A 26,560-nucleotide genomic window follows, 5' to 3' on the forward strand; every position below is an offset into this window, starting at 1 on the left:
GCCAATGAGCCACAAGAAAAGGTGCCTAGCATTGTTAACCATCAGGAAAATGTATTATCAAAACCACAATGATACACCATGGTGATCTGCTGAGGAGAGGGAGAAAAAGGGATCCTCACACATTGCTAGCACAAATGCAGAATGGTGCATGCAGCTACTTTGGGAAAGTCTTGGAGTTCCTTAGAATGTTAAAAGTAGTTACCAGACTCAGTAATTCCACTCCTAGACATACATTATATCCAAAGCAGGGAAAACATATGGCTGCATAAAATCCTGTACATGACTGGTGTTACCATCACCAAAAAGTGGTGTATCCATCAACAGATGAATGAATAAACAAAATGTATCCACACAATTTTTTTTGTCAATTAAAAGGACTCAAGTACTGATACATACTACAACATGCATGAACTTTTTTTTTTTTTTTTTTTTGCAGTTTCTGGCCTGGGCTGGGTTTGAACCCACCACCTCCGGCATATGTGACTGGCGCCCTACCTCTTTGAGCCACAGGCGCCACCCACATGCATGAACTTTAAAAACACAAAACATGCTAAATGAAAAGCCTGTGACAAAGAACCACATATTATATGGTCCCATTTATATGAAATGTCCAGGATGAATGGGCAAATCCACAGGGACAGAAGACTAAGTGGGCATCATAAAGCCAGGGAAGAGGAAAATGGTGAATGACTGCTGCTGGTTTAGAGCTTCTTGGGGGAATTAGATAGTAGTATAAAACTCACTGAATACTAAAAACCACTGAATTGCAAGTTTTAAAAATCTGAATTCTATGAAAGAATTTCACTGTGTTATGAAAGAAAACTCTTATTTCCTATCCTGCATTCATCCTTTGTATTGATGGAGTGTCCTAAAGTTCCTAAAATATTTGGATTGCTACTTACCTCAAATCTTATTTCCCATTCTTCTTCCTCATACTTTTTATCATAATCTGTTGGTTTCTAAAATACAGTATTATTAGTAATTGATGAGTAATATAGTATTATATTGAGTATATGAGTAAATCATATATACTCCCATATTGAGTATGTAGGAATAAAACTCCCTTTAATATACAAAACTGTTTGAAGGTACTTTCACATTTCATCCCCACAAAAACTGGGTATATGTCTTTATGGGCATTCATTTAGTTATGTAAGATTAAATACAGGCAACTTTAATGTTCTGAGTAATCATCTACCTTAATTTTTCAACAATAAGAATTCTCGGTGGCGCCTGTGGCTCAGTCAGTAAGGCGCCGGCCCCATATACCACCGGTGGCAGGTTCAAACCCGGCCCTGGCTGAACTGCAACCAAAAAATAGCTGGGCGTTGTGGCGGGCACCTGTGGTCCCAGCTACTTGGGAGGCTGAGGCAAGAGAATCGCTAAAGCCCAGGAGTTGGAGGTTGCTGTGAGCTGTGTGAGACCATGGCACTCTACCGAGGGCCATAAAAGTGAGACTCTATCTCTACAAAAAAAAAAGAATTCTCGCTGGAGGAGCTTCTCCAGCTTGATTCCAACTGGCCAATGAGAAAGGTACCTGTGGGTTGGAACTTTTGGTCTGGAGATAAAAAGGGAAAGACCAAGCCAGTAGGGGAGCACAGCCATTTTGAGATTTTTAAATTTGCCGTAGCTCCTCTGGCTGAATAAAGCCTTTTTCCTCTTAAAAAAAAAAAAAAAAAAAGAGAGAATTCTCAAAAATCTGGCCTGGAGAACACAGTGAGACCCTGTCTCTACAAAAAAAGAAAAAGAAAATTAGTGAGGTATGGTGTGGGGTGTCTATTGTCCCAGGTACTCAGGAGGCTGAGGCAAGAGGACTGCTTGAGCCCAGGAGTTTGAAGTTACAATGAACTATGACTGGACCACTGCCTTCCAGCCCAGGTGACAGAGACCCTATTTATTAAAAAAGAAAATAAGAGAATCTTCAAAATTATGCTAACATGTGTCAATGGTTAATTGTTTAAGAGTGGGAGCTCTTATCTTTTTCTATAAAATGTTTACAGTAAAGAGTACAACTAAGTTATCCTTATAAAACTAGTTTAAGAAGGACACACCTTTCTTACACACATACATACACAAAGGTCACTGCTTTAAAGAAAAAGCTGGCGTTGAAGATGATAGGTGCAAAGTAATGTCACAGTTTCTACATGAGAGAAGAAAGCAGTTTTCTGTATTGAAGAGAACAGTCGGTGATTGTGTACTATCACCAAAATGAATATTTAAAAACCTAACACAAAGGCCTCGCATGGGTGGCTCATGGGAGCACTGCTTGAGCTCAGGTGTTTGAGACCAACCTAAGCAAAAGTGAGACCTCATCTCTATTAAAAATAGAAAAAATAGCTGGGTGTTATGGCAGCCACCTATTCAGGAGGCTGAGGCAGGAGGACAGCTTGAGCCCAGGAGTATGACGTTGGAGTGAGCTAGGCTAATGCCACTGCACTCTAGTCTGGGGCAACAGAGTGAGACTGTCTTAAAAACAAAAACCTTAACAAGTAAACGTAATTCTAGATATAAAAATACCTTATGATATAAAATGTTATTATATTGCATACCTTATCCTTATAGAAGATTTATAACAGTTTGAAATGTGAAACCACATCCGTAACAGGCTAATTATCTTTTTAAAAAGATTAAACACAGAAGTACCAGGCAGTGAACCATTTATGAAAGCTAAGCTTAAAATGTGGGTTGTATATGGCTTTTATGTAAAGTAAAAAAACATTTCAGCTGGGAAGAAAGTCCTCTTCTGGCATTGAAATCTATAAAGATTTTATAATACAGGGTGTCCATGAAGTTTGTGTGCAATTTAAAATAGGTTTACAATGTAAACTGCACATGAACTTTATGAACACCCTGTATACATTCCTATATTCAAACAATACTGGATAACATTGGCACCTCACTAGGATTGAAGGGATAGGATCCTGGGTTATTAATTTGAATCTTAATGTAATTAAAGTTTTTTTTAGGACACTTATAAATCATGATAATAGAGTGTAGTTCTTTCTCAATAAAGAATTTACAAGTTGGGGCGGTGCCTGTGGCTCAGTGAGTGGGGCGCCGGCCCCATATACTAAGGGTGGTGGGTTCGGACCCTGCTCCAGACAAACAGCAACAAAAAATAGCTGGGCGTTGTGGCGGGTGCCTGTAGTCCCAGCTACTCGGGAGGCTGAGGCAAGAGAATCACCTAAGCCCAAGAGCTGGAGGTTGCTGTGAGCTGAGCCGCCACGGCACTCTACCAAGGGTGACAAAGTGAGACTCTGTCTCTAAAAAAAATTAAAAAAAAATTTACAAGTTTCTAGCTCTATTAATGTAAAATTATTTGACTTTAGGTGTAAGACAAAATGTGACACCTTTAACCAAAATTTATTTTTCTATAGTTCAGATTTTTATAGACAATAGATCACTTACCTCTTTCAGTATCTCCTCAGAATGTTCAAAAGTACAATATTTATAGTGTGCCATAAAATAAGAAAGTGACATTCCACCAAAATAAAGATGAATGGATAACTTCTCCCATGGACTTTTTGGTAATTCCTATTTAAGTTCAATAAATAAGATGATTATTATAAAATTAAAAGTCTATTTGATGACTAAAATTTTATAGTCTACAAATATGAAATTAGCCTTGTGATAATCACATTATTATCAGATAGTCTGACTACTGACTCATTTCACAGATAATTTTCTTCCTGGTATTGTTAACAGATTTTGAGGCAGTAATTCTACTACTTTGGTTTATGTAAAATATATTTATATCTCTATAACTTAAAGAGTTTTCTAGTTACTACTACTAGAAACTTACCATATATAATCCATATACATCATCTTTAGATGATACCAATAACTTATACTAAGTAGATGAAGAAAGAGAAGCTGTGTTCAGAGGTGAAAACATGGAAGTTTCACGAAAATCCAAAATGGCAGGAATGGGAAGAAATTAAGAGTCCAAAATAGGCATTATAACATTTTAAAAACACTGAATAAAGCCTAATTATTAGGTAATGACTATATCTATAACTGTTAAGTTGACCTGTGAAGATTTCTTTCCATTCCCACTGGCCCCACCTTGTCCAAACTCATCTCCTGGCTGAGTCGTGGTCATTGCTGCCCAGGCCTCTGTCTGCGTCCCCTCCCGCAGACTGAGCTGCCCACTCTTCTCTCTGCTGCTTCTGCTCCATGTGCCCTGCCTGTGCCCTCAGCACTCTTCTCCAGCACCTATATGGTTTGTCCTCTCACCATTTTAAGATCTTGACTCAAATGCCACCTTGCAGGAACGTTTCCCCAACACTGTTTAAAGCAGAACTTCCCATCAGCCTCTTCTGTTTTTTCTTCCTAGCACTTATCATTATCTAATATTCCTACAGTTTATGTTTTTATTTTATTTTCTGATTCCCACCAATAGAGTAGAGCCTCATACCCAGCTGTCCCTCAACAGCATCTGTTCTCCGCGTACCTGCCAGGAATAAGGAGCTCAGGCAGGTGGGCAGTGAGCAGAACTGTGGGGCTCTGCATCTGTGAGCTCCAAGAAACCTAGCAGCGTTTGCTATATCACAAAGTACTCTCTTACCTGTATTAATTAAACTAAGCAGTAAAGAAAGCTATTTTGACAAACTAAAACATTTCTATCTCTATCTTAGTTACTGACCTCCCATCAAGACCAAGTAACTAGGGAGGGGGCTCTTAGCACTAACATAAGCCACTTTCTTATTTAAGTGAGTCTGTGCCTTTCAAGAGTCCTCCAACATAGCAGACTGACCTTATTTCCTGATTGCTCAGAAACCTCTACTGCGGCCCTGCTAACCTCTACTGAATCCAATATACCATTACTACTCTTCATAAAACCTCTGTTCCTCTAGTCAAACAGATGCACTATTTCTAAAGATGTCTTCCTGTGAATTCTGTGTACTTCATTTACCCAGCCATAACTTTACCATCTTTTACCTAAGGAATATCTCAGTTCTCACTAATTCTTTTTACCAATCACTTGGCTCTCAGCATGTTGCTTTGTAGAGCAAATTTTTTAGGTTTATGTCCTGTTTCACTAACTGCATAAGGTCTTTGAGAATGGGGATTGTGAGAGACTCTCTGAATTACCTGCATCTACCATAGTGCAACATATATGGCCCCATCCGAAACACTGCCGCCAATATTCATAAACACCTCCAACAATTTAATGCTGTACTTTGTATTAAAGTAAGTTGTTAATGAAGAATTTTTTGAGTTACTTATGTGGTCATGAGAATTTCAGGAACTTGTACAAAATTCGGTTTATTTAAAATAAAGATAGGAACCAAACGGGTAACTACTTTTATGTTAGTGAATAATTTACACTCACACAAGAATGCATATACCAAAATAGCCAGGCGTTGTGGTGGGTGCCTGTAGTCCCACCTACTTGGGAGGCTGAGGCAAGAGAATAGCTTAAGCCCAAGAGTTTGAGGTTGCTGTGACCTGTGACGCCATGGCATGCTACCAAAGGCGACATAGTGAGACTCAGTCTCAAAAAAAAAAAAAAAAGAGGCTTGGCGCCTGTGGCTCAAGTGGCTAAGGCGCCAGCCACATACACCTGAGCTGGCAGGTTCGAATCTGGCCCAGGCCCGCCAAACAACAATGATGGCTGCAACTAAAAAAAAAACAGCCAGGTGTTGTGGCAGGCGCCTGTAGTCCCAGCTACTTGGGAGGTGGAGGCAGGAGAATCGCTTGAGCCCAGGAGTTGGAGGTTGCTGTGAGCTGTGATGCCACAGCACTCTAACCTGGACAACCGCTTGAGGCTCTGTCTCAAAAAAAAGAAAAAAAAATGCACATACCATTGCTTATCATCAAAATCCCTCAAATTATGTTAATTAAACATCTTATGGCAAATAATTTAAACCAGCTCTATATTCTTTAAATACAATTTACCATAATGTGTATTTCCACCTCTCTCTTTGAAAGCAGCTCCTGAAGAAGTTCTATTGCATCTGGTTGCCAGACATTCCCCACCTATTTGGGATTAATAAACTCAGATTCTTTTACACTTTCATAAAATAAGACAAATCAGGAAGCAAATTAAGATAGACAAAAGTAGCCATAGCATAAAATACATAAGTAGTTTTCAAAGAATATCATGGGTATATGATAAAAATGATCTTAAAAGGATAATTTGAGCTTCTTCCAATAGTATCCACTTAAAACATTTTATGTTTTAAAAATATAAACCTAATTAAAAATATCACATTTAGTACTTTTTAAGACCAATGCAATGCTTGTACATAGCCTACAATATATACTCATTAAGGAACAATGACTATTATATTTTCCTGTGTGAAGACATGACAAGGAAGTGAGGCTTCCTGCCAGCAGCACTGTGAGCCTTCAGAAATGGGTCTTCCATCCGTAGTCAACCCTTTGGGTGACTATATCCTGTTGGACATTTTGCTTGTAAAATCCTGAGGGACCCTTGTTAAAACCATCCAGCTAAGTTGCTACCATCCCTGAGCAGAAATCTCTCACAGAAATTGTATGAGATAAGGAAAGTTTATTGTCATTTTAGGTCACTAATCTTAATTTGTTATGCAGCAAGAGATAATTAGTAAGCTACTCTTTCATCTGATTTCTGTTATAATTTCATTTGATGAAGAAAACTAAATTTTTACAAATCTATGCTTTTCCATTTATGAACATATTATGCTTGTCTTTTGTTCAGATGTTTTATATATTTCTGTATAATTTTGTAGTTTTCTTCATAAAGGCCCTTTAGCTGTCTAACTAAACTTATTTGTAAATATTTTATCATTATTTTTGTTGCAACTGAGATTTTATTTTACATTCTAAATAGTTCTAAAAAGTTGTTAATAAAAAACAATATTTACAATTAATCATCCCACAAATTATTACATACTCACAGGTATGGTATTATAGAGCTGACAAGGAATACAAAACTGGGGTATATCAGGATATAACAAAATAGGGTAAAGATGACACTGTGGAATTTTCTCAGTGAATCCATGATCTAAATATTGTACCTGAAACAGGACAAATACAATTTATAGTTAAAATTTATTATCAATAGCAAGGGTATGGAAGGAATTTTCTGGTATTAAAACTTAAAAAATAAAACAGCCTGGAAAGATAACTAAATTTGGATTTGAATAAAACTTCCAGAAAAAAGCAACATTATATTTATTTACGTATTTCCTTACCCCATGGTGTTTCGAACCTATAAATCAAAACTTTTTTTTTTTTTGTAGAGACAGAGTTTCACTTTATTGCCCTCAGTAGAGTGCCGTGGCGTCACACAGCTCACAGCAACCTCCAACTCCTGGGCTTAGGCCATTCTCCTGCTTCAGCCTCCCTAGTAGCTGGAACTACAGGCGCCCGCCACAACGTCCGGCTATTTTTTTGTTGCAGTTTGGCCGGGGCTGGGTTTGAACCTGCCACCCACGGTATATGGGGCCGGCGCCCTGCTCACTGAGCCACAGGCACCGCCCTAAATCAAAACTTTTTTTAAAAAATTAGGTCTTTTTAGATTTACAAATTCAGGAGCAACTCCTTTTTGAAATGCTTTATTTAATTCTGACAAATCAATTTCTAAATTGTTTTAAGAATAAGGACTGGTAGCAAGTTATTTCTTCTCCCCTCAATGTAATGAAATGAACACATCACTGTTTAATTATGTGGATGTGGCATTTAAGAAAATAAAAAATTAAAGTAAATTCTGAGTATAATACAGGTAGCTAGGGTGAATATGGTTTCATGAAATGTTTATTTTATTTTTTTTTTTAGAGACAGAGTCTCACTTTGTCGCCCTTGGTAGAGTGCCCTGGTGTCACCGCTCATAGCAACCTCCAGCTCTTGGGCTTAGGCGATTCTCTTGCCTCAGTCTCCCGAGTAGCTGGGACTACAGGCACCCACCACAACGGCTGGCTATTTTTTTTGTTGTTGTTGCAGTTTGGCAGGGGCCGGGTTGGAACATATCACCCTCAGTATATGGGTTCGGTGCCCCACCCACTGAGCCACAGGGGCTGCCTGAAATGTTTATTTCTTTTTTTTTTGTAGAGACAGAGTCTCACTGTACCGCCCTCGGGTAGAGTGCTGTGGCGTCACACGGCTCACAGCGACCTCTAACTCTTGGGCTTACGCGATTCTCTTGCCTCAGCCTCCAGAGCAGCTGGGACTACAGGCGCCCGCCACAATGCCCGGCTATTTTTTTGTTGCAGTTTGGCCGGGGGCTGGGTTTGAACCTGCCACCCTCGGCATATGGGGCCAGCGCCGTACTCACTGAGCCACAGGTGCTGCCCGAAATGTTTATTTCTTAATGTGGATCACAAGATAAACTATAAAAAATTAAGTTAAGCAATGAAAACATTGTATACTTTAAACGTAAAATTACCATAGGAAAATATAAAAGGCATGATTAAATTCTCAAAGTACTTTTAAGTTAATTAAAATAGATATTCAGATGGCCCTGAGAAATTTTTATAAAAGGTTTATCATCTTATTTATTTGGATTTCACATATATAAAGTTCATGCAGAGTGATAACTTGATAAAAATTGACTTTCAGTCTGGGTGTGGTGGCTCATGTTTATAATCCTAGCATGCTGCGAGGCCAAGGTGGGTGGATTGCCTTTCCTCAGGAGACCAGGCTGACGAAACTGAGACCCTGTACTAAAAATAGAAAAACTAGAAGCATCAGAATCAGATGCTTCCATATGAATTCCAGGATTACTACTCAAAGATAGGGTGATCTTAGTAGGTCACTGAACCTACATTTCAATTTTTTTTATTAGTAAAATGGTAATAATAATCTATACCTAGGGTAGTTGTAGAAAATTATAAAATATGAATGCACATGTATGAAAAAAGTTAAAAAACCGCAAGTGCTATGTAATTGTTATCAATCATCATCAAACACAAATCATCTGGTAAACATCTGATAAAATACTTCATGAATTCCATCACTTTACTTAGTAAATGCAATGTAAATGGAGGTATTTTCATCTATCTTTTTACATATATACATTTTTTAAAGCATGTAGCTATTTCTGAAGATTATTTTTCATTTCAAAATATTACAGAGGTTAAAACATATTTGGTTACATGGATGACTATTGTTACACTTGAGTCAGGGTTGTAAGTGTGCTCCTCACCCAGATGGTGTTCACTGTATTTATTATGTAGGTTTTTGCCCATCCCTTCATCTCCCAAGCCCCACTTGATTTCCACTGAGTTTTACTTCCTTCTGTGCATGTGTGTGCTTATTGGTTAGTTCTAATCTCAAAGTGAGTACCTATGGTGTTTGTTTTTCCATTTAGACACTTCACTTAGGATAATGGTCTCCAGTTCTACCCAAATTATAGCAAAAGGCCTTAATTCATATTTCTTCTATGGTATAAATATACCACATTTTGTTAATCCACTCCTGAACTGATGGGCACACTGTGTTGATTCTGCAATTGTGAATTGTGCTGCAATAAACATTCAAGTGTCCTTTTTTTTGAGACGGAGCCTCAAGCTGTCACCCTGGGTAGAGTGCTGTGGCATCACAGCTCACAGCAACCTCCAACTCCTGGGCTCAAGCGATTCTCCTGCCTCCGCCTCCCAAGTAGCTGGGATTACAGGCGCCTGCCACAATGCCCAGCTATTTTTTGGTTGCAGCCGTCATTGTTGTTTGGCAGGTCCGGGCTGGATTCGCACCTGCCAGCTCAGGTATATTTGGCTGGTGCCTTAGCTGCTTAAGCCACAGGTGCCGAGCCTAAAATGCCCTTTTGATAAAATTACTTACAGTGGAACTGCTAGATCAAATGGTAAATAAGCCCACTTGCAGTTAGTTCCTTGAAGAATCTCTATACTGTTTTCCATACAGTTTGTATTATTATAATATGCAGTCCCCCAATGGTGTATATATACTCCTTTCTCTATGCATCTATACCAGCATCTATTGTTTTTGGACTTTTTAATAAGAGCCATTCTACCTGGGATAAAGTGACATGTCACTGTGGTTTTAATTTGCATTTCCCTCATTAATGATGTTGAACCTTTTTTTCACATTTATTGGACATTAGTCTATCATCTGAGCTTCTGTTCATGTTTTTTGTCCACTTTTTTGGGGGGATCAGGTCTCACTCTGTTCTCAGGTCTCTACTCCTGTTCTCAGGTCTCTACTCCATGGCATCATAATAGCTCATAGCAACCTCAAACTTCTGGATTCAAGTGATCCTCTTCACTCAGCTTCCCAAGTAGCTGGAACTACAGGTGCCAGCTAGTTTTTCTATTTTTTTCTTTAGTAGAGACGGGGTCACACTCTTGTCAAGACTGGACCCAAACTCCTGAGCTCGAGCAATCTACTTGTGTTGGCCTCCCAGAGTGCTAGAATTACAGGCATGAACCACAGCATCTAGCCTTTTGTCTACTTTTTAATGGAGTTGTTTGATTTTTTTTCTTGCTGATCTGCTGAGTTCTTTGTAGATTCTGTTATTAGCCCCTTACCGGATGTATAGCTTGTGAATATTTTTTCCCATCCTGGAGACTATTTGCTCTGACGATTATTTCCTTAGCTGTGCAGAAGCTTTTTTGAATTTAATCAAGTCCCATTTATTTATTTTTGTTGTTGTACTTGCTGTTGGACTTTTTTTTCATAATTTTTTTTCTTCTTTTTTTTTTTCTTTCTTCATAAATTCTTTGTGTAGGCCGATATCTAGAAGAGTTTTTCCAGCTCTTTCTTCTAGCATTCTTATGGTTTCAGGCCTTACTTAAATTTAAATGTTATCTATCTTGAATTAATTTTTGTTTGAGTGGTGAAAGATATGGATCCTATTTCATTCTTTTGTATGTGGCTATCCAATTCTTCCAGCACCATTTATTGAATAGGGATTCTTTTCCTCTTTGCTTTGTCAAAGATTGCTTGACTTATGTGTAGTTTTATATCTGGATGTTCTGTTCTGCTAATTGGTCTATGTCTCTATTTTTCTGCCACTACCACACTGTTTGGTTACTACAGCCTTGAAGTATAGTTTTAAAGTGATGACTCCAGATTTGTTCTTTATGCTTAAGATTTATTTTTCTATTCAGTCTCTTTTCTGGTTCTACATGAAATGCAGAATTATTTTTTCTAGATCTGTGAAATATATTGGTATTTTGATGGGAGATTGTACTGAAATCTATAAATCACTTTGGGTAAAATAGACATTTTAGCAATGTTGATTCTACCAATCCATAAGCATGTTTTTTCACTTGTTTGTGTCATCTGTAGTTTATTACACTTGATCTTAGCCAAAAGGCCGAGAAGCGATCATCTGTAGTTTATTTACTCAGTATTTTGTAGTTCTCTTTGTAGAGCTCTTTCACCTCCTTGGGTAAGGATATTCCTAGATATTTTATTTTCTTTGTGGCTACTGTTTATGGTATTGAGTCTCTGATTTGACTTTCCATTTTACCATTATGAGTTTATAGGAAAAGCTACTGATTTGTGTACATTGATTTTGTAACCCAAAGACATTGCTGACTTTATTTATTAATTTTAGGAAATCTCTTGGTAGAGTGTTTGTGGAGTTTTCTAGATATAAGATTATATTGTCAGGAAAAAGTGATAGTCTGACCTCTACTTTCCTGATTTGGATACCATTTACTTCTTTATCTTGCCTGATTGCTATGGGTAGGACTTCTAGCACCATGTTGAATAAAAGTATTGATGACAAGAGCTCTCATCTTGTTCTAGTTCTTAGTGGGAATGCTTTCAACTTCTTCCCACTAATAATGTTGGCTGTAGATTTGTCATATATAGCTTTTATAATTTTGAGATATGTACCTTCTATGCCTAGTTTGTTGAGGGTTTTTTTTTTTAAATTATGAAAAGGTGCTGAATTTTGCTTTTTCTGCATCCACTGAGAGATCATAGGGTCTTTGTTTTTGCTACTGTTTATGTGGTGAATCACATTTATTGATTTCTGTTATGTCAAACCACTTTGTATCCCTGGGATAAAGCCCACCTAGTCATGGCAGATTATTTTTTTGATATGGTTGTTGCATTTGGTTTGCTAGTATTTTTTGAGGATTTTTGCATCTAACTTCATAGAGGACATTCATCTGTAGTTTTCTTTTCTTGGTGTGTCTTTTCCTGGCTTTGGTATAAAGGTGGTACTACCTTCATAGTGAGTTAGGAGGATTTCCTCCTTGATGCTTTTGTTTGTAGGTCTGGTAAAAATTCTACTATGAATCCATCTGGTCCAGGGCTTTTGTTGTTTTTGTTAGAAGCTTTTTTATTACTGCTTCAATCTCATTGCTTATTATTGTTCTGTTTAGGAGTTCTATTCTTTCCTGACGGAGATTTGGAAGGTTATATGTTTCCAGGAATCTGTCCATTTCCTCTACATTTTCAAGTTTATGTGTTTTCATAGTATTTACAGATGATATTTTGTATTTCTGTGGTATCAACTGTAATATATATGTATCTCCCTTTTTATTTTGATTGAAATTGTTTGGATCCTTTCTCTTCTATTTCTTGTTAATCTGGCAAGAGATCTAGCGGTCTTGTTTATCTTTTCTTTTTTTTCCCAGGGTAACAGAGATTTTATTTAGGAATAACAAAGAGAAAGTTTAGAGCATTTCCAAAGAGAGTTGGAAATTGGTCCCACGCATGAAGGAGAAAGGTGAGAGAGACCATCTTGAACCAACTTTTTGTTTCATTGATCTTTTCTATTTTTTTTTGTTTGTTTTCCATTTTAGTTCTGCTGTGACCTTAGTGAGTTCTTTTCTTCTGCTACCTTTGGGTTTGGTTTGCTTTTCTTTTTCTAATAGATTTTGAATGAAAGTTGAATGCTATCTCATTATTCTGGAAAGGTAATTTGCCTCTGTGCTCAAAGGATCAGCTAGGCCATGCACAAATTTTCTCAGGAGGAATATAAATGGAACATATTTAAAAAAAGCTATTTTACTTAATACCGTGTATGCAAATAGGGCTATCAATTATAACTAAGTGGTCTATCCATTAAGGTACCAGTGATCAAACCTCTACCTAGAATTATTTTTTGGTTATTGAGATTACTAAATGTTTGACAATAAAAAGAAAGATTCTTACTACAAACATATAACACAGCTGACTGATCTTTGTATATATATAGAAGCAGGTTACAGTAATTGCTTTTTTTTTTGTTAGATAAGGACCCTCCTACAATGTTTAAATTCATCAAAAACATTTTAATCAAATTTTCATATATCCAGACTCAAAAGATCACTTAGTAGCATTTAGTGTTAAAATGGCTACAATAGAATGTCAGACTCACCCTGATGGTGCCACCTACAATTTCCATCACCTTGCCTCGATACCACATAGTATCAGATCCTCTTACTGCACAGGCTTCTCCCTTTTTCCAGAAATAAGGTTCCAAAAGACCAAGGCATTTTAAATTACGCTGTATTTCATCCATCATTTTTACTAGCTCAAATTCTGTAAAAAATATTAAAAATAGAAAGCATTGAGGAAAAAATCTTACCATTTTTCAATAATAAGTCATCACCGATCTTCCATAATTTCACGACTTAGGTAACATAAAGAACTAAAAATCAGTCCTATAATGGGACTTTTGCAAAAATTGTTATGTTTCAAAACATACTACTAGCAGCATATAGTTATTCTGATACTTGATTGTTATGTTTACTTATTCTATTTTAGAGATGAGGCCTCATTCTGTTGCCCAGGCTAGAAAGCAATAGCATGATCAGTAGCTATGATTGCTACTGATGTGCTACTATGCCTGGCTAATTTCTTTTTCTTTTGTTTTTCAGATGAGTGGGCTTACCACATTGCCTGGCCTGGTCTTGAACTCCTGGCCTCAAGCAGTCTCTTGCTTCAGCATCCTGAGTTGCTGGGGATACAGGCCATGAGCCATCACACCTACCCTGTTTCCCCGGAAATAAGACAGTGTCTTATATTAAGGTGTGCTCCCAAAGATACGCTAGATCTTATTTTCAGGGGACGTCTTATCTTTCCTGTGAGTAGCTCTTATTTTTGGAGGATGTCTTATTTTCGGGGAAACAGGGTAGCACTGACCTTTGATTATATTTTGAGAGTACAAACATCATAAAGAGCTCAAAATACATGCCAGATGGCCTAATATAAAAGAAATAGCAATTTAAGATGTCATTTTGGGGCTTGGCACTCGGAGCACAGTTGTTACGGCACCAGCCACATACACCAAGGCTGGCAGGTTCAAACCCGGCCCGGGCCAGCTAAACAACGACAACTGCAACAAAAAATAGCCAGGCATTGTGGTGGGTGCCTGTAGTCCCAGCTACTTGGGAAGCTGAGGCAAGAGAATCGCTTGAGCCAAGAGTTTGAGGTTACTGTGAGCTGTGACACCACAGCACTCTACCGAGGGAAAAACAGTAAGACTCTTATCTCAAAAAAAAAAAAAAGTAAAAAAAAAAAAAAAGTCATTTTGGCAGCATATCTAAGTAAAACCAAACATAAGTTATGTATTACTTGATGCTTAGACATAGTATAACACTGGGGATTTAACATTAAAATTTTGAATTTTGCCTTAACTGCTGATTGGTCCATATTTCCATAGTAAATATATATTCCCATAACTGATACAGAGAGGGCAAGCTCTGAAGTTAGTTCCCATCCCAGTCCTACAGCTTTAATTGTGAAATCTTGGATAAGTACCTTACCCTTATAAGCCTCAGTTTATTCTTCTGCTGTAAACTAGGTATAATAGCACCTACCTGCCTTATTGGTTAGCACTGCAGGAAGCTAAAAGTACCAAGGATGCTGACAACATTGTCTGTCAGTTTCAAAGATTCTGATTAAGTATTATTACTACAGATCTCAAATGCTGTTCATTTCTTCTAGAACCACCAATTACACAGACTTATTGTAAAATGTTAAAATATTGTTAAATGTTAAAATAAAAAATGTTATTTAGGCAATAAATAAATGAGAGAAAAATTTCAGCAAATTCACAGCTACTCTGATCTATAGGTGGACTTACTAGGGAGCCAATAGCACTTAACTCTGTGAGTACTAGAGTTATAGTGTTCTGGTGTGTCTAGGCTGTAGTCATAAAGCATTTGCATATAAGCCTAAGGAAAATACAGAAGGATCCAAATATTCTCAGAGTACTGAATCTCCAGGCATTTGTTGTGATTTCTTTCCTCATTTCAAATACATACAAACTTCTGTATAAGTACCAGATCTTACAAACCTAGAACCACTCCCACCTTTATCTTAGTCCCAATGTGGGGAAAATAAGGGAGATATGTGGTGGAAAGGTGAGTTTGTGTTAGTCCTTATGTCAGAGTTGTGTAGGTGGCCTCACCTTCTCATGACGCTCCTCCTCCATGCTGGAAGAGTACTTAGGATGTCTGAATAATCATTGATGGAGTCTATAAGCCAACTGCAAGTATAACTGCTACACTGGGATATCAAAAAATTGGGGATCTAGGATTTTCACATTCTCAAGGATTCTAAGGTTTATAGGTGCACAAAATCCCTGGAACTTTGGAAGGAGGAAAGAATATCCTGGGTGGTGGCCCTGACCTACCCTGATACTGAAGACCCAAAGGCTTTCTGTCACATTTGATCACATCCTAATTCCCTTATTCTTTTTTTTTTTCCTGCAGTTTTTGGCCAGGGCCAGGTTTGAACCTGCCACCTCTGGTATACAGGGCTGGCACCCTCCTCTCTGAGCCAAAGGTGCTGCCCTAATTTCCTTATTCTTATTAAACTTCATTATTTCTTTTCTTCCAACCAGGTTAGACCCCTTTATCTTATTTATGCCTATCTTTGAGTTCATTCTCTATTCTAAAGTTTCTAACTCTAAAAAAAGATTATCACTTTTTTTAAAAATTTCAGATTGATATGAGGGTACAAATAAATGTTTAGGTTATATTGTTTTCATTTCTAAGGTAAAGTTCAAGTTGTAGTTAAGTTTTTCACCCAGGGGTATGCTGTACACCCTTACATTGTATATGTTAGGTGAGAGTTTACCAATCCTCTCCACTCCTCAATCCCCCCCCCCAACTTGAATTTAATTGTTTTTCTCTGATGTGGGCATGCAGTTATTTATCTATTTGTTTCATATTAGTAATGAGTACCGTGGATACTTTTTTCCCCCATTCTTGTGAGACTTTACTAAGAAGAATGTGTTTCAATTCCATCCAGGTAAACACAAAAGATCTAAAGTTTCTGTCTTTTTTATGGCTGAACAGTTCTCTGTGGTGTATGTATATATACCACAGTTTGCTAATCCATTTATGGGCTGATGGGCACTTTGGTTGATTCCATGTCTTGGCTATTGTGAACTATTTACTGTAGTAAACATTCTAGGGCAAATGTCCTTACAGAAAATGATTAGGATTATCAGGGTTTTTTTTTTTTTTGCAGTTTTTGGCCGGGGCTGGGCTTGAACCCGCCACCTCTGGCATATGGGGCCAGCGCCCTACTCCTTTGAGCCACAGCCCAGGATTATCAGTTTTAAGCTACAGGTGTTTCTCCAAAAAAAAACACCTTCCTGATCTCTAGCTTAATTTTGTCTTTTTTTAAAATCCTACAACAACTTGCACACAGCATGTCCTGTAATAACAGGGTACTGTGAAGGGAACACCATTTCAAGAGCCAGAGTATTCTTAAAGAAGAAGGAAGGAGATTGGCTCCAATATATTTCCAGTATTACAGAATACAGAATACATAAGGTGTATACAAACTACAAACAGTATAGGCTTAAGCATTTCACATTGTATATCAAATCAGTACACTGAACCCCATAAATGCATCAATGTACACAATTACGATTTAATCAAAACAAAACAAAACAGTATAGGCTATACTAAGAAAAACATTGTGGTACCAGTGCAGGAATAGAGTATTATTACATAACAGGAAGTTCAGAAACAATTCATGCACACATAGAATCTTACAGAGAGTGTGTGGAGTATTAAGTAGAAGGGCTGGGATAACTTTTAAACCCATAAAAAATGAAATTGGATCTCTTCTTTCCATCTACCCAGAAAATCAATTCTAAGATGGCGTAAAGACAACATAAAAAAATTATCATACAGTATCTTTCTGATCTCAGAGTAAGACAGGATTATTATTATTATTTTTTTTATTGTTGGGGATTCATTGAGGGTACAATAAGCCAGTTACACTGATTGCAATTGTTAGGTAAAGTCCCTCTTGCAAGAAAGGATTATTATTATTATTTTTCATGGAGGTAATCAAGTTAGAAGAAACAAATTTTAATGAGACACAAAAAAAACCAAAGACTGATAAAGTTACATTAAAATTAAGATCTGTTTACCCAGAAACCTCAAAAAGACACTGAAAAGATAATTGAGAAATTGAGAAAAGATATTTGTAACACATGAAGCTGAGAGAGGATAAGCATTTGGGCTTATTAAGAACTGTGCATCAGGCTCAGCGCCTACAGCTCAAGCGGCTAGGGCACCAGCCACATATACCAGAGCTGGTGGGTTCAAATCAAGCCCAGGCCTGCCAAACAACAACTACAACCAAAAAAAGAAAATAGCCAGGTGTTGTGGTGGGTGCCTATAGGCCAGCTACTTGGGAGGCTGAGGCAAGAGAATCGCTTAAGCCCAAGAGTTGGAGGTTGCTATGAGCTGTGATGCCACGGCACTCTACCCGAGGTGACAGCTTGAGACTGTCTTAAAAAAAAAAAAGAACTGTGCATCATCCCACAACTCCTTTACGAGGTCTGTACCCAGAAGAAAAAAAATCACTTTATCATAAGGATATTTACACTAAATTGCTTATCACAGCTCAATTCATAATCAACAAGATGTGGAAACAGCGTAAGTACCCATCGACCCATGAATGGATTGATAAACTGTGGTATATATATACCACGGAATCCTATTTAGCCATAAAAAGATGGAGACTTTACATCTTTTTTATTAACCTAGACAGAGTTGAAGAATATTCTTCTTAGTAAAGTATCACAAGAATGGAAAAGCAAGTATCCAATGTATTCAATACTAATATGAAGCCAGCAAACAAACTAATACATGCCCACAGAAGGGAAAAACTCAATTCAAGTTGTGGGGGGGGGGAGGAGAAAAGGGGGAGAGGGATTAGCTTTCACCTAATGTATACAATGTAAGGGTATGTGGCACACCTGGGTGCAGGACACAACTGCAACAGGGCCTTTACCTAACAAATGCAAACAATATAACTTGTTTGTACCCTCATATTATCTGAAATTACAAAAAAGCACTGTGCATCAGAAAGCAATGCCTTTAATAGAAAGGGAGCAAAAGGTATGGACAGACATTCCATAAACATGGGAATCTGAATGACTCAAGTAGAAGATGTTCAACCTCATAAGTAATTAAGGAAATACACTTTAATTGCTACAGTGAGATAGTTTCATACCCACTAGATGGGCAAAACTTAATCTGATAATTCAAAGTGTTAGCAAGGACGTGGAACAATGGGAATTCTAACAAATGGCTAATGATAAGTGTAAATTGTTACAAACTACTTTGAAAAACAATATGACATTACCTAGAAAAGGTGATCATACACCCATAATCCTCAATAATCCACCAATTTCACTCACTGGGTATGTACCCTGCTTAGAAAAGTTTTGCATGTGTATCAAGAAATACATACAAGAATGTTCACAGCAGCATTTTTTTTGTAATTGCAAACATCTTTTTTTTTTGGTAGTTTTTGGCTGGGGCTGCGTTTGAACGCACCACCTCCAGTATATGGGGCCGGCGCCCTACTCCTTGGGCCACAGGTGCCACCCCTGCAAATATCTTGAAACCCCTATTGTCCATCAGTAGTAAAGTCGATAGAGATATAATCATTTATTAGAATACTATTAATTCATAAAAAATGAACAAAATATATTTTAGGTGCATTAAGATGACTCTCAGACATTTTGATGAAAAGTCACAAAGTTTGAAAGAGAAACATAATTTGTTTAGCGATACACATAGGAAATGATAATAACAAATTCAGGAATGTGATTGTCTTGGGTGATGAAAGAGGGAGTCATGATCATGTGGGGCCCACATGACTTTTAAGGTTCTGGTGATGCTGCTTCTTATCCTGGACAATGCTTATATTGCTACTCCTTTTAACATTTTTATTTAGAACTTGTTATGCTGTGTATTCTTTCACATTTATAGAATTTTATAATAATTTTTTTTTTTTTTTTGAGACAGGGTGTCACCTTATTGCCCAGGCTGAAGTGCAATGGTATTATTGGAGCTTATAGCAGCCTCAAATTCCTGGGCTTAATTGATTCTTTTACCTTAGCCTCCCAAGTGGCTGGGACTACCCAGCTAATTTTTCTATATTTTGTTAGAGAGAGGGTCTTGTGTGTTTCCCAGGCCGGTTTCAAACTCCTAGGCTCAAGCAATCCTCCCACTTTGGCCTCAAAATGATGAGCCACCACAGCCTTTAAAAAGCATGTGCTTTTAGTTTTTAATATGTCTAGCACAGACGCTCCCGTGCCGGGGCTGAGGCTGAGGCGGTCGTGGTGGCTGAGGCGGCACGGGGGTAGGGCTGGGAGGGGGGTGGCTGGAGGGGATGGACCGGGCGCGGCAGCAGGAACCGGCGCTTGGGATAGAGTGACCGCGCTGGCAGACACACCAGCTGTTCCTTTCCTCCCCACTGGTATTACTCTCTGGAGAAGACACACCCACAGTTAGCATTTTCTTCAGAGGCTGACACTTGGTGAACAGTTTTCTTGGTCACAAGATTTAGAAGACAGTATCTGTTTTCCCAGATTGGATCTCTTTTTGTATGAATCTTCTGTTTCTATGTCTTTTTTAAAAAGAACTTTTCGGGAAACATTTTGGATTACAACTGTTCATCCTCGTCTATGCAAAGAAAGGAAAGCTATTGCTGGGATTTTGAGGAGATGTTGGCGTGGATGCAGAGAGAGGGGAACGCTTCTACACTGCTGGTGGGAAATGCAAGCTAATACGACCTTTTTGGAAAGAAGTTTGGAGAACACTCAAGGAACTAAAAGTAGACCTACCGCTCAATCCTGCAATTCCTCTACTAGGTATATACCCACATGATCAAAAATTATTTTACAACAAAGACATTTGCATCCGAATGTTTATTGAAGTCTAATTCATGATAGCCAAGACATGGAAACAGCCCAAGTGCCCATAAACCCATGAATGGATTAACAAATTGTGGTATATGCACACCATGGAATACTATGCAGCCATAAAAAGATGGCGACTTCATATCTTTTATGTTTACCTGGATGGAGCTGAAACATCTTCTTAGTAAAGTATCTCAAGAATGGAAAAAAGTATCCAATGTACTCAATACCATTAAGAAATCAATATATAATGACCTACACACTCATGAGTGGCAAAATATAACATAGTCCAGAAAGTAGAAGGGAAGAGGAGAGAGAGAGGGGAGAGGAAGGGGTCTCTGGAAGGAGGAAGGGTATTTGGGGGGACCGCACCTAATGTGCATGATGCAATGATACATTTCACAACTGTTAAGAAATGAGTATAATTGTGATGGATGTGTTACTTAGTTCAATGTAAGCATTTCACATTGTATATCAAAGCAGTACTCCGAATCCCATAGATGCAACGATGTATAAAGTTATGATTTAATAAAAAAAGAAGCAAATAAATGCTTCAAATAGAAAAAAAAATATGTCTAGCACAGTAACTTTACACTGTATTGTGGGTAAGCCTGTAGGATCCCGTCTTTATGTGATAGTTTCATATTATATTTCCCACTTTTTAAAAACAAAGCCTTGGGTTTTATTTTCTTCTTTGTGAACGTTGTGTAGTTCTCAGAGAGGAAGTTCGAGGTTGTAGTTATGAGGCAACTCTGAGAGTGAACACTTTTTTTGGCACATGCTTACCTCCAAGTGTGTGGTTTCACTTTGTTTTGAAACTTGGTATGTTTTTCACTTTCATGTTAATGCAGTAAATATTAACTAAAAAATAAAATAGGCATTTGACCTGACTTACTTGGGAGGATTCAATCTACTATAATAGTGGAAATAGAAATTCCAAATTCCTTTTTTCTTATATTGAGAATAGCACACAATTATAATAGATAATAATGCTATATTAGAATAATAATGAAAAAACTTCATTAAATGATTTTTGCCTGTTAGGCATTGTTAAAAGGCCTTTGCATGTACTGTGCGAGCAAATAATTTAATCCTAACAACTCTGTGAAAATGAAGTTTAAAGAGGTTAATTATTTGCCCAAGGTATTTCAATCCATGTCTATCTTACTAGATAACCGGGAGCTGCTTAATCTACTTTTATTGATCAAGCTTACTTAACACAGAAGATCTTACCTGATAGTTTAGGTACTACAAATATAGTTCCATCATCACCAATGCAGGTCACTACTGCCTCAAATACTTTCATGTTAGGAATAGCTGGTGGTTTATAGCATCCAGTGGTTCTTGGTTCTAGAATTTTCTCCTTAACTTCAGACAACTTGTGTTCACTGATTATATCAGCAGCTTTTTTGTCAGGGTCAGAGTCAACTTTAACACAATTAGTAACTACTGAACTTTCTTGTTCCAGGGGGACTTCAACAGACTTCTCAGATAATAAGTGGCTGTTATCGAATTTATTAATTCTGTAATATCCAAAAAGGAACATATGTAAATATGAGCAAAATTCTGGGAAAAATAATACAAAAAGAATCCTTCAAATACAGTTGAAATTTAAAGAAAATACTTGCTCTTATCCAGGATATGTTAGTTTAATATGTTACATAAAGATTAGGATAATTTAAGTTATAATGAAAATTAGTTTAAATTATAAATGAGACTTATGAGAAAAAAGCAATATGTTAAATGTTTTAAATTACTGTCTCATATTTATGTTATTCACTCTTAAAATCTCATAAGTATATCCAAAATATTATACAATGAATTAGCTGTTATTGGAAAATGTAACACCTTTAAGTTGATTCTAAATTTAATCCCCAAATAGAACATATATACCTGCCAAGTTATTAACATTCATAAAATAATATAAAGAAAATGAGTCTCTAAAAAACATTAAGGTACTTTTCAGATATGTAGTGGTAATTATGCTATTAGACATTTACTCAATTTTTCTACTTCATGTTCTCTCCTTCTAATTCAAAAATAACAAGCCTGATGTAGCAAAAAAAAAAAAAAGGTCCTAGGAGGTTTTGTTTCTTATAATTTCCTGCACTTTCAAAAGGAAATAAGCATTGACAAAACAAGTTATACAATTCTTCAACCCCTGGCCCCCATTTCCTCACTCCTCATCCTACCTTAAGATATCTAGCAGTTTTAGTGTCATAAAAGCACTAAAGAATGTAACAACTGGTGGTGAGATAGTATTCACTTGCCTGGCATTTTACATTTTAGCATTTCTTTTACCAAGGAACTGCTTTAGCCTAAGGGCAATGAACCCAAAAGAGACACAGTGAGAGGAGAGATGTGACACTTAGGCACTCTAATGCCCAGGCAACTCAGGTAGCATCTACCATACTTAGCCAACTACCTCATGTTCCATTTATTTCTAGTTTCTCATTCTCTTGTCAATTCATCAAGACTAGGGTCCTAGTCCAAATAAGGGAAGATATAATTTAAGACAACTACTTCTAAGGAGACCTGGCCATATATGGTACAAAGGGGCTATCTGGGAAATAAGTCTGCAATTCCAGCATATCTTTGTCTCTAGAGGGGCCATAACAATGTTCTATTCCTGCCCCCCAGAATTAAAGGTGCTTAAACCCCAAATTTAATAACTGAAACAATCTTTAAATGTAAATATTGCTCAATTCCTGTTTTTGCGATGCATTCCTATTTCATAAAAATACATTTTGGTATATACCTACTGGAATTTCTAAAATGAAGCTTAAACATTTCCATCTAAGCCAAGGATGCAAAAGAGCGCAGATCTGGTACCCACCATACAATTCTCTTTTTATTTGGTTTAAAGGTAAATGTCAAAGGAAAGGGGAAATTATAAGAGCAATATGTCAGTATAAGGTTTAAGTGTGCAAGAACTGATGGGCCTGAATAAATAAATGAGCAATTCTAAAGGAATTTGTTTTTGAGCTGGGTCTTCAGGGTTAGTTTATAAATCTGTAAGAACAAATGATGCAATTCAGGTTTGAAGGCACACATGTAAGATTTGCACAGGCAACTAAGAAGCAATCATCACAAACTGATGTCAAAAAAATTTCTTTTCAAGTCTATACCTCCTTTCTCTCAAAGCCAAACCCTTTTTAATCAAATATTTGGAAACATCAACACGCTCTCCTTTTTCATCTCTGCAGAAAATTTTCACAGGTAGTGGCCATGTTGTGCTGTTTTCCTGCAATGAAATCAAGAGCAGAATAAATATGAGATATAAAAATGAAATCTTATAAATGATGTACTTTTCATAGGTGCTTCCTCTAAATTTCACTAAACACAAGAAAAAAATGTTCCCACTGAGTAAAGTTATTTTGATATCTACATATATCAGACAGAAAACAGAATTGAAGAGAGTTAGTAGAGAGACAGTGTTTTGTGAATTTTATCAGGTTATACTGCCAAGGTGAAACTTTCTTTGTTTTTTTTTTTTTTTTTTTTTAGAGACAGAGTTTCACTTTATGGCCCTCAGTAGAGTGCCATGGCATCACACAGCTCACAGCAACCTCCAACTCCTGGGCTTAAGCAATTCTCTTGCCTCAGCCTCCCAAGTAGCTGGGACTACAGGTGCCTGCCACAACACCCAGCTAATTTTTTTTGTTGTTGCAGTTTGGCCGGGGCCGGGTTTGAACCCGCCACCCTCGGTATATGGGGCCAGCACCTTACGGACTGAGCCACAGGTGCCGCCGAAACTTTCAAAAAAAAAAAAAAGAAAACAATTTAAAACACTTTTCAGAATTGCAGGTTGGGAGGAACCAGTTAACAAGTTTCTCTATTCCACTAAACTCTTCGCAAATTATAGAAGCAAAATATATTTTCCAAGGTGTTCCTTTTGACTCCCTACAAAAAGCAAAAGAACTACAAAATATATATTTTACTTCATTTGGAAGAAATTGTAAAAGGAGAGAAAGTCTATATAGAAAGAAGTAACATAAAAATGAGTTATATAAGAAAATTCTTATTATTAATACAGCAGAACATATTTAAATTAGAAAAAGTAAAAGAAGCAGAGTATTTTTAAGTGTTCTGAAAAGATGCATGCCTCTTCTGAAGCCCATACTCAAACACACATTTTATGACATAGTTAATGTCACTAGAAGCCAACCATCCCAGGTTAGCAAGAGTATCAAATGGCTTTAGAAAGGCACTCATGGCTCTGAGCCCATACACAGTGGTTGTGGTGTCAGCCACCTAGGCCGGAGGGTTCGACCCCAGCTGGGCCAGTTAAACAAAAATGACAACTGCAACAAAAAATAGCCCAGCATTGTGACGGGTGCCTGTGGTCCCAGCAACTTGGATGACAAGAGAATCTCTTGAGCCCAAGAATTTGAGATTGGCCACAGCACTCTACGGAGGGCAGCATAAGTAAGACTCTGTCTCAAAAAAAAAAAAAAAAAGAAAGAAAGAAAGAGTTACCTTGATGCATTCACACAATTATTTGTGGTACATCTACTTATTAAACAGGCATTACATCTTGAAACAAAACCAACAAAGTTAGCAACAATATCCAAAAAGTTTGCTGTTTCTCAACTACAAAGAAAGGAGTTTAATAGGAACATCAATAAAATCATAGCAGTATCTATTGTAACTCATGACCTCACTACCTACCTGTAAGATTATCGTTGCTATAGCTCCAGTCAGGTACAATGAAAGACAGTCACAAGCTGTTGCTGTCCACTTGTCACTCCCACCAGTTGGTCTACAACAAAAAAACAACTGACAACTTGTTTTTTAACAAATAGCACAGGACATTGAAATATATAAGGAGGGCGGCGCCTGTGGCTCAACGGGTAGGGCGCCGGTCCCATATGCCGGAGGTGGCGGGTTCAAGCCCAGCCCTGGCCAAAAAAAAAAAAAAAAAAAGAAATATATAAGGAACACTAAATATATACAAATACTCATAATATGTAGTGATCAATCAACTTAAACATGGATTCATGTTATTTTTACAATTCTCTTCCCTGCCTTTATAGCCTTTGTTCATCCCTCTCTTTACTTAGGGCCCATATTACTTGTCAATTTACTTATATATATTGGTTCTGCAGCTACACTGAGTACCCCTAAATAAAGGAGTTGATGGGAACATCAATAAAATCATAGCAATATCTGTTTTAACTCAAGACCCCACTACCTGCCTATAAGACTATCACTGCTACAGCTCCAGTCAGGTCACAAGCTAAAGAATAAGTATGCTTTAACTACTTTTAAAATCATTATAGTCTCATTGACATTTCATATGTGTCAACCAGACTATAAACTCAGAGCGCAGGAATGATACACAGGGTGTCCATATTCATATTCCCTAATGCCTAATATAGTGCCTGGCACATAGAAGGTATCCCAGAAATATTTAATGGAAAGGGAACAAACAGTCTCTTTACAGTGATGATTCCACTGTCCATTTTTGGAAGTTTTCTAGAATTCAAATCTAAACTGTTCCATAAAAATCAGCCTCTATAATTTTACTGAATTATGATTTATTAATTGTTGATATAATTGTTGACTAAACAAATTAACACACATTTAACTTGTTTGATAGATATGATCATGTAATTTTAGATGACTATAAAAATTCACAGATCAGTGCCTACTTTTTCGGCAAATAACTGAAGGGCAGACAGTAAGGCACAGTAAAAACGCACTAAAAAAATATTTGACAGATGAATAAAAAGTGGATTCTAACTGAAGAATTGAAACTGAGTGACTTCAGATGTTTTGAACCACCAACATACTCTCTAAAACTAAAGTAGTAGTACCACAGAAGAGATTGCAGGGAACATAATGCAGGCTCTAATAGGCAAGGGTATCTAAACTTTTTTCTTTTCTGCCACACAGAAAAGAAAGAAGAATAAGAGTTGTCTTGGGCCACATATAAAATAAACACTAATACAAGTTTATGAGCAAAACACAGGTCTGTGTATACCTTTTGAGATATCCGAAACTACACATAAACAAAACAGTCCTCAAATATTATCTTCACAAGTTGGGACACCCCTGCAAGGTTTTCTAAACATGGTTTTCAGATCCAAAGTTTCACTAAGCTGACCTATTAACTCAGAAAATAACTAATCTGGCCAATCTTCTTTTTTCTTCTTTTCTGCTCCATAAGTGACAGGGTTTCACTATGTTCTCCAGGCTGGTTTCGAACTCCTGCCTCAGCCTTCCAAGTAGCTGGGACTATGGGCACACACCATCATAGTTCAGCTTAATCTGGTTAATGTTTCTATGTTAACTGGTTTAAGGGAGCTAACCAAATCAACTGGGCACATAGCTTGATCAAATAGGATTTGGTAAATGTGCTATACTATTATCAAGCCCAGAGGAATTTGTGAGCTAAGAAGTGCAGTGGCATTATCATAGCTCACTGCAGCCTCAAACTCCTAGACTCAAATAGTCCTTCTGCCTTAGCCTCTGGGATAGCTAGGACTA

General features: G+C 37.3%; 1 protein-coding gene across 2 annotated transcripts in view; it reads right to left on the reverse strand.

Moving 5' to 3' along the window:
* RNF17 (ring finger protein 17) overlaps window positions 1–26,560 on the reverse strand; it is a 130,696-nt gene that overhangs the window by 15,833 nt on the left and 88,303 nt on the right. Inside the window, exons 23-30 of one of the 2 annotated variants that reach the window (XM_053563786.1) lie at window positions 24,740–24,830; window positions 23,197–23,312; window positions 21,302–21,591; window positions 13,262–13,425; window positions 6,885–7,004; window positions 5,902–5,982; window positions 3,409–3,534; window positions 903–959 (exon numbers count right to left, since the gene is read on the reverse strand). In XM_053563786.1, coding sequence (XP_053419761.1) covers window positions 903–959; window positions 3,409–3,534; window positions 5,902–5,982; window positions 6,885–7,004; window positions 13,262–13,425; window positions 21,302–21,591; window positions 23,197–23,312; window positions 24,740–24,830 — 1,045 coding nt within the window. Of the gene's footprint in view, window positions 1–902; window positions 960–3,408; window positions 3,535–5,901; window positions 5,983–6,884; window positions 7,005–13,261; window positions 13,426–21,301; window positions 21,592–23,196; window positions 23,313–24,727; window positions 24,831–26,560 lie in introns of both variants that reach the window. The other variant, XM_053563785.1, reaches the window with a different exon arrangement.

This window comes from Nycticebus coucang, chromosome 15 (genome assembly GCF_027406575.1).
Source record: "Nycticebus coucang isolate mNycCou1 chromosome 15, mNycCou1.pri, whole genome shotgun sequence".
In the NCBI taxonomy this organism is placed as follows: Eukaryota; Metazoa; Chordata; class Mammalia; order Primates; family Lorisidae; genus Nycticebus; species Nycticebus coucang.